We start from the raw sequence: 8,775 nt of genomic DNA, 5'->3' as shown, positions 1-8,775 counted from the left end.
TATATGCAGGCATGATGCCCCTTTGTACCTCCATCTTATGACATACCTACTAACCCCTGTAGGGGAGACAGCCCCTCAGCTCTTCCAGCAGACATAAAAGAAAACCTCATTCACTCAAGGGAAAGGTTCAGCACTAAACACAAGGTCTATGAACAGGCCTCTGTGGTGCTTGGAGTGTACAAGTTGAAACACATTGCTAGGGTGGCATCAAGCACCACGAGAAGCTGCTCAGGCCTTCAGCAGTGCTGCCATCCAGCATGATGTTAAAGCATGGCTGTGTTCCAGCACTGTGTTATGCCAGAGGTGTCTAATGGCATTCACAGAGCTGGGTAGTGAATTTACTGCACATAAATTACCTCTGGTATTCCAAGGGTGGTTGTACACCACTCGCTTCCCATGCAGGGAGTTTGCCACGTAGGCAAGTCCGAGTGCTGCTCTAAGTGATTTTAAAGAGTATTTTGCAATCTGCCAAGTCATGGCAGCCCACTGTAGAAAAAGGACAAGGCGTAATGGGTAAAAATTGAAAGAAGGGAAATTTAAGTTAAATATTGGGAAGAAATTCTTTCATGTGAGGGTGGTGAGGCCCTGGAACAGGATTCCCATAGAGGTTGTGGATAACCCAAAAGTGTTCAAGGCCAGGTTGGATGGAGCGTGGAGCAACCTGGTCTAGCAGAAGGTGTACTTGCTCATGGCAGGGGGATGTGGGGATTTGGATTAGAGACTAAAAAAGTTTTTTCACTGTTTGGGTGTCAGGCATCGGAATGGGCTGCCCAGGGATGTGATGGAGCGACCATCCCTGGAAGTTTTAAGAGGTGTCTGGCACAAGTGCTGGGCAATGTGGTTTAGGAGTTACAGGGGTAGAGCTGAGCAGATGATGATCTTGAAGGTCCCTTCTAATCGTGATGATTCTATTCTGTCTTTAAGCTCCTTTCTATGATTCTGTGATTGCTCACCGCCAGCCGCCCTGCCAGTGCAGACACTCTCCAGAGCCGGCATCCCGAGGGCACTGCCAGTGACAGCACCTCGCAGTTACAGAGGACACACGGCTCTGTCTCTGTGGCTCCGGGATTAGGGCAGGCCCGTCTGAGCGCCTCGCAGCCGCTGCTCCGTTTTCTGACGCCGAGGCCTTGGCGCCCGGGGCCTGCGCTCCGGAGCAGCGGGCCGCGGGAGCACCGGGGCGGCCCGGGCTGCCAGGGAGCCCCGGGGGTACCGGAGCCCGGCGCGGGGGCCGGGCCGGGCAGGGGGTGTGGAGCGCCCGCCTCTCGCGGCTCGCAGCCGGGTGCCTCCCGCGGGCCGCGGGCGCGTACCCAGAGTGCAGCAGGCGGGCGGCGCGGCCGGACCCAGCGCCGGCACCCACGGCCGGCTCTCCCCCGGCGCGGCGGGAGCCGGGCCCAGGCGGCGGCGGCGGCGGCGGCGCGGCCCAGAATGCGACACTGAGATGCTTCTTCCCCCGGCAGCGGCGGCGCCCCGGGCCCAGGCGGCGGCGGCCCCCGCGTGGATGCGGCTCTGGAGCCGGCGCTTCGCCCTGCACAAACATTTCTATAGGACTCATTCGCCCTGCTGAGGAGATCGGCCCAGACCGGCCGCTTTCCCTCCCCTCCCTTTCCCCGCTGCCCCGGAGACTGCCGGCGCGGCCCGGCCCGCATGGAGGCCCCCGGCGGCGGCGCCTCGCCGCTGAGCCCCGCGCTGGTGGGGCGGCTCCGGCGGGAGCATGAGAAGGTAAAGGGGGCACCGGGGCCGGGCCGGGCCGGGGGGCGCGGGGGGCCGGGCCGGGGCCCGGGGGGACCGGGGCGGGGAGGGCACGTGGCCGCCTGACGTCACGGGCGGCGGGCGAGGCGGGCCGGGGCACCCGGAGACCCCCGGAGACCCCCGGAGACCCCCGGGCCGGGGACACAGTCCTTGGGACACAGCCCCTGGGACACACAGTCCTTGGGACACAGCCCCTGGGACATAGCCCCCCGGGATTCAGCCCCCGGGACACCGCGGGAAGCGAGGTTGGGAGGCGGCAGGAGGGAAGGCCCTGCCCGCACCCCGGGCTGCCCCAGGCTGCCGTGGTTAGTAGCGCCCATGAACGCGTGTTTTTATCATCTACACGCCTCTCCATGAACGCGTGTTTTTATCTTCTACACGCCTCTCCATGAACGCGTGTTTTTATCCTCTACACGCCTCTCCGTGATTTTTCCGGCCTCCGGGACAGTCACGCCTCCAAAACCTCCCGGCCGTGTCTGTGACCTGCGTCATGCCGGGGGCCAGCGTGCTCCTGGGCCAGCTTGAGGAGACCTGTGTCAAAACTTAGTTGTTCATGACTTGCCTTAGGAATCTTTGCTTGTATTTGAAATGGGTTTTGAAGAACCAGATTTTTCTGCAGAAACTATTCCCTAGAGTTCAGAGGCTGGTTCTACCTGAGACCATAGCACAAAACTCAGGATACTTTTTCGTGTAGATTACAATCATGATCTAACTCAAGTGGGTCCTGAAAACTTAAGGAGTGCGATTTGGGGCTTGCAGATTCCAGCCTCGCAGTGAGCTCTGTGTGGGTGCAGGAGTCACTGGAAATAACTTGTGGTCATGTGCGGGGTGTTGTTGACACAAATACAGTCTGCAGACCTTTCACACTTTCTGCTCATGTGATTAAATTTTTTTTTTTAAGTAGAGGGTAAGATGCACATTAGAGTTCCTCAGTTATAATGGAAGATTTTATCTCCAGCCTGTATTTTGTCACATGCTGGTTTAGTTGAGAAAAAGTGAGTAACACCTGTGGGGTATAAAAATGTGCCTTGTCTGGAATATTGTGTGCACAAATGTGTCTACTTTTGAATACCCATTAGATCTTTACTAAAAGACCTGTGTAGTCAGGATGTGGATGAAGAGTAGAGGGTCTGCTGGAATCCTCTGCATCGTCTCCCCTGCACGGATTGGAACCCATAATGCCAATAACTGGTGATAGGAACTTGCCTGCTTGGGCTCCTTCAGTGAATTTTCAGGGTGGTGGAATCTGGTGAAGAGTAATTTCCCTGGTACATTAGTGTCAGGCCTAATGTGTAAGCACACGTCTGCCATAGCCACAGAGAATTATTCCCAGTTCATGGTAAGACCCCTCTGTAAGCAAGTTTAAGACTCTTCTTAAACAGATCTGCTCCAGTGGAAAAGAGGCCCAGGAGACCATTAATTAAGCCTCTGTTAGGCTGATGTACCAAAGTTATATTTTATCATAGGGAAACTTTACATAATTTCTGCAAATTGGCTGAAAAAAATGGAACACTTCAGCTTCAATATGAAATTATACTAAAGAACTACATATCTTGGTTACAATGGAGTGTCGTGATGAAGATATAGTAGACTTTCCCTCTATGCAATGAATATATATAATTGGATTACAACGGTATTTTCAGTTACAAAAATATTGTATTTTAAGATGGAGGAGGTCTTTTCATTTCAGCTGCCTCTTCTTAGAGATCTGTATTTTTCCCACAGAATCACTGGAGTTGAAGGCTCCTGTTTTGTCTCAGCACAAAGAGGAAGGAGAATGAGTTACCCAGTACTTCAGTAAACTAGTAATTGTAGTGTGAGGATCATAGAAAATAGTGAAGTTACTTAGCCAGAACAATATCTCTATCTACTGGCAGGCAGATACATTTCTTTTAATTACTGGGATGTTGTGCTGTCCCAGCAATGCTTGATTAAGTGCAAGGAAACCTATTTATTCCCATTAATCTGAGGGCAACCTTTAGTGAAATCGTGGAATACATCAGTACCTATCTGCAGCATTAAAGATAATACTTTATTTGTGGTTGGTTATTTTAACACCCAGGCCATTGTACGACCCTGGTTCAGCTATGGGTTTGAGCTTTTAAGTGCTAAAGAGCTGCCCTGGAGAACTTGTGAGCTGAGGCTTCCTTCCTGCTTAAAAATACCGAAAGAAAAGGATGTCCGTGACTTTCTGTCTTTAATCAGATAGAGGCTGCAACTTCTAGGTTTAGGACCCCTGGTGAAAAGTAATTTTAATTCTTGTTTAGGACTGCTTGCCTGTTGGACAGATTTCATCTTGTTAATTTGTGGTGATAGTAAGACCAAACTGTTAAAAGCAATTTTCAGTGCTCCTACTAAAGGCACTTTGTATAAAAACATGACTTAGAATGTGTATCTTGGGGATAAATTATAGAAGAATATCTAGTAATTTTCATGATAAAGACCATCATTGGAAGCACAATGCCTGCGTAAAGTTTTGAATATTTCTGTAAGAAGAATATAATGTATGTGTCATGGATTACTTGTAAAAGCAATATATGTTAGCTGAAAATACTGCAGTAAATCTATTGCAAGTTAGTAGAGGAATTATAAAATGAATATTTAAATAGGAGGTTTCTCATGCTATAGGCCCTGCATTTAAACATAATATTTGATATACATTTATTCCTGCAATCAAGTGGGTTGGGATTACTAACTGATGGGAAGTTGACAAGTCAGATGTGTATGATTTGGAAAGACTTGTGTAGACAGTGAATTTACAGTGGGATGATAGGTTCTATAGTTCCTGAGCAATGCAATGACAGTACGTGTAATGGGAGACATTACAGAGCCAATTAGACCCAAGAGACATTTGCAGAGTGCAGACACAGGCATGGAGAATCTAAAGGATTCCAGTATTAGATGGCAGTATGATTTTTTTTTTTTTTATTGCACTGACAAACACACTTTTTTATTTTCCTTTTATAAAAATTAGGACAAGGAAGTGACTCTCCTGTCACTCACCATGACAGCAAAGCACAATTAGATTGAGTGCAGCTCTTACTGTAACTCATTGGCCATTGTGCATTATGACATATTCTTAATTTTTATGAATTGAAATGGTAGAGCTGTATAATCTTTAATTTCCAAATGATTTTCAAGATCCTGGGTACTTAAAGTTTTTTGACAGTTAAAAAAACTTGTAGGTGGGTTATGGAGAAACAAATCACAGAATCCTAAGCTTACACTCTTTTAAATTGTTTCCTCTTCTACATGATTTACTTCTGGGGCTGACTGCTTCTGTTTGTCTTTTCCAAGTGATATCTGTGCTATGAAATCAGCAACTTGGCAGTTTAGAGCTGTTCCTGCAGTCTGAAAAGGAGCAGTGAAGCAGAGCAGAGTCTTGTTCACTTGATGCTGCTCAGGAGCCACTGGAAATCAGGAAGTGCTTGCCTGCAGACTCACAGATGAGGCTCAGATGTGCTTTCCAGTGTAGTGTCTCCCATGGTTTGCACTTTTTCCAACCTGTGTCCAAGTTCACAGAATCCAGAGAATGCCTGGGTATGAGCCACCAGTGCAGCAGGACTTCATTTTGCACAATAACTGTTTGAGAAAAGGGAACAGAGTGTCTAAAGCTTGGTTTGATGTGCTCCTTTTAAAAAGAACCTGTGTGAAGCTTTATTTGCCCCTATTCCTTTTTAAAAGGTACCTGGACAATTACCTTTTTGGAAATTGTGTTGAAATACACTCCACCCTGTTCACTGGTTCCAGTAATGTTTTTTCAGGTGCTGCATTCAAGTAAAAGGGCTAATTCGGTCATGATCTGGAAGCTTTTTATGGAATACTTATTGTTCCTCCAGTGTTAATTGATCATCACATTTACTTTTTTAGTCAATATTTGTCCATGTTCTTATTAGTATGAGTTAAATACCCACAAGTTTATATAGTGCCAAGAGCTGTGAAATAAAATTAACAGATCTTCGGTAGGTTTTTTAATGGTAATTGGAGGAGATTTGACAAAAGAGTTTAAAGAGCTTTGCCTTTATTCTGGAGAGGGCAAGTCTGTGTTCAGCCTCATTGGTAGCTAAAATGTGTAGATGACATTATATGCAAAAAATTGAAGTGTTACTGAATTGTGCTGCTCTTACAGCTGTCTGCAGAGGCTGTGAGCAGATGCAGTGACCAGGGTACCATTTGGGAATGGTGTTCAGTATCTTTGCAGATCTCCATTCCATAGGTTCAGCTTGTAGCCTGTCTTAGATCTGTTTGGATGCTCCTTGTCTCAAGTACTTCTTTCATCCTTTGAGTTTGTGAAATGATACTTTGTTTGAGTCTGAGCCTCCAGTGTTGCAGGTGGATCTGCATCAAGGCTTACCTCTTTTTGCCCTCAGAGCAGCAGGTACACTAAGGCTCCGTGTTTGTTTGGTTGCATTGGGACACTGCTGCACTGTGCAGGTGCTGCTTTTGTAGTTCCTCCTGTCTGTTAGTATAGGCTGCAGCACAGGAGCCACAGTCTTAGAAACTTGCTCAAAATTTTCATAAATGATCATGTGAGTTGTCCAACTGACTTAAATTTGAACAACTGGTTAATCTTTTTGTGTGTACTTTTTTCAGTTCTTTAGCAGTTTTAGGGTGGCACATTTGTGACAGTGCTTAGTGAACTGGGCTGGGCTCCAGATTAAAAACAAACTTTATTATTGACCTTTTTGCCCCTTTTTTTTTCCCCCTCCTTCCTGGACTATTTTTCATCCACTGTGGATCCCTAATGTGGTTACAAGTGTCTGTCAGCAGATCGTGTCAGCTTTGGGAGGATGAGACAGTGGAGCAGAGTAGCAGGAGCCAGGGAGGGATGAGTCTGAGTTTACTCAGGACTGTGGCTGAAAGCTGAACCACAGCCTGCAGCTATGTCTGTGAGGCAGGTGTCACAGCTCATGGCAATTTTAAGCCAGTTAAGCTTAGGTTTTGCTAGCAGCATAGTTTTTGCACCATAAACTCCATCAAAGCTTGCAAAACCTGCTTGAGATGTTGGGCTGCTTAGATCATGGGAGTTCTGTGCCTGTGCTGGTCTGCTGCTCTCTGGGTACCTGAGCGAGCCTGGCTGTGGTGTAGCCACACAAATATATTTACCTGACCTCAGCTGAAATACAAAGTTTTGAGTTCTTATCTCTGTCTCAAGATGAAGTTACAGGACATGGACACTGGCTAGCTGCCAGTAAAGGATGAGATCTTACCCTCTGTGCCTTCCTTGCCCCACTTCAGTTGGTTTGGAGTCAGTGGAACTCACTCAGCAGAAGACATCCTGCTGCCCACACGGTTTTTGCTGTGTAGAATTTTCGAGCTCCCCAAAATAATTTAGGTCAGAACTTAGTACTTATTTATTGATAAATAATAGCTATGTACTTTTTCTGCAAAACTGCAAGACCCACAGGTGTGTGCATAATTAATAGAAAAATAGTAGATCTTGTTTTCTTGTAAAGAAAAGTCAAAATCATGGCTATATTTCAGAGTCAGATTTTTTACTTTAGGAAAAAATGTTTGCCATGATTCAGATTTCTTTCTCTCTTTTCCTGCAGTATTCTTCCCAAACCCATTTCTTCAAAAGGCAAAAGTTTCCACCCATAGGGGGTTTTATGTTAATAATTTGTTGGAATGTAGCATTTTTGAGTAATATGATTTAATAAATGAATATGAGAACTCAGAAGTGCTTTCTTCCTTTTGCATTAGATCATACAATGTGCCAACAGACTGAAGAATTTTTAATAGTTTTATTTCATTTTTTGATTGAAAATGGGGCTTTAGGAAAAACAATTGTACAAATGTTAATTCTGTCTTTCTCCATCAGTGATTGCTGTGTTCTAGGCAAGTACTGTGTAGTTTCCTAGAGGAAAGAATGAAAATTCATTTTAAATGTTTATTTTTTTCTGTGGCTTGTTACATCCTTGTTACCAAGAGATGATTAAATATTTGACCACCCATTAGTGTTCTGTAATGTAAAGTGGTATGTGGACTGGTAATTTCATGGGTAAAATTTTAGTGTTTGGGGGTACAAGAGGGAAATCTCATGCATGAGTTGCATGGCAGAGAGGGTTTTGATACTGCAAACATTTCCAGATGGAGGCAGCTCATGTGCATGTATGAACCACAGTAAATACTTGAATGTGGAATATTTAACATTTAGAGCTATGCAGAGTTGGAGTCACCTGGAGGAAGTCAGTAATGGAAATGATGTTGGATTTACCATGAGCCTTGCAAACATGGATCTGCATTTCAGGAAACCAGCATACACTGGTGGAAGGTTCTGAACAACAACAGGACCTAGATTGAAACAGAGATATTTTTACAATCCCAAATGGCAGGGACAGTCTCCTGAAGGCAAGTCATTGGTTTTAGACTTTATTAGACCCTTACTTTAATTACTACCTCATTACTTGCTTTGCTTCCACAAAAAGTATTCCATACTGTCATTTTTCCCTAAGTAACTGGAAATGTGATTGAAAGGGATGTTTAAAGTGAGACTAATTCAAGATTAAATAGTCACAAATTATATTATTGCTACATGTAAACAAATTACTTGCATATCTGATTTTATTCAGATTACTTTTCAAGTGGTAAATAATGCTTTATCACTTATATAGTGCTCTTACATCTTTAGAGTGCTTTTCTCACATTAATTAATCATCATTAAACACTCTGAGGTGGGTAGGTTAATACTATTATCCCCATTTTGCAGATGAAGAAATGTAGACTGAGAGGTTGTGATTTGCTCAAGGCCATATAGAAGAAGCAGAATCAGAGCTGGGATTAGATCTGTGTCCCTAGCTTCTAATTTCAGAAGACCAGCCAGATTGTCAGCCAGAGTTTTGAAGTAAAGTGCTCAAATGTGCATGTAGAACTAGCAGATATTTGCTTGGCCTAACTTGCAACTTGTTTAAAGGGAAACTTTGCTTTTGTGCCGTGCTTCACATTTCCACCTTCATACTTGCAAGTGTGGAAATGACCTCTCATTCATTTAGGACCTCTTCTTCATCTGGTGCACCAACATTTTTA

General features: G+C 45.1%; 1 protein-coding gene across 1 annotated transcript in view; it reads left to right on the top strand.

Moving 5' to 3' along the window:
* Positions 1-1,046: 1,046 nt before the first annotated feature.
* URI1 (URI1 prefoldin like chaperone) overlaps positions 1,047-8,775 on the top strand; it is a 41,352-nt gene continuing 33,623 nt past the window's right edge. Inside the window, exon 1 of the mRNA XM_071440295.1 lies at positions 1,047-1,719. Coding sequence (XP_071296396.1) covers positions 1,645-1,719 — 75 coding nt within the window. The 5' untranslated portion in view covers positions 1,047-1,644. The remainder of the gene's footprint in view (positions 1,720-8,775) is intronic.

This window comes from Agelaius tricolor, unplaced genomic scaffold (genome assembly GCF_023055355.1).
Source record: "Agelaius tricolor isolate 1412-34295 unplaced genomic scaffold, bAgeTri1.0.p SCAF_15, whole genome shotgun sequence".
NCBI classification, from domain to species: domain Eukaryota; kingdom Metazoa; phylum Chordata; class Aves; order Passeriformes; family Icteridae; genus Agelaius; species Agelaius tricolor.
This window is presented reverse-complemented; position numbering and strand designations above follow the sequence as displayed.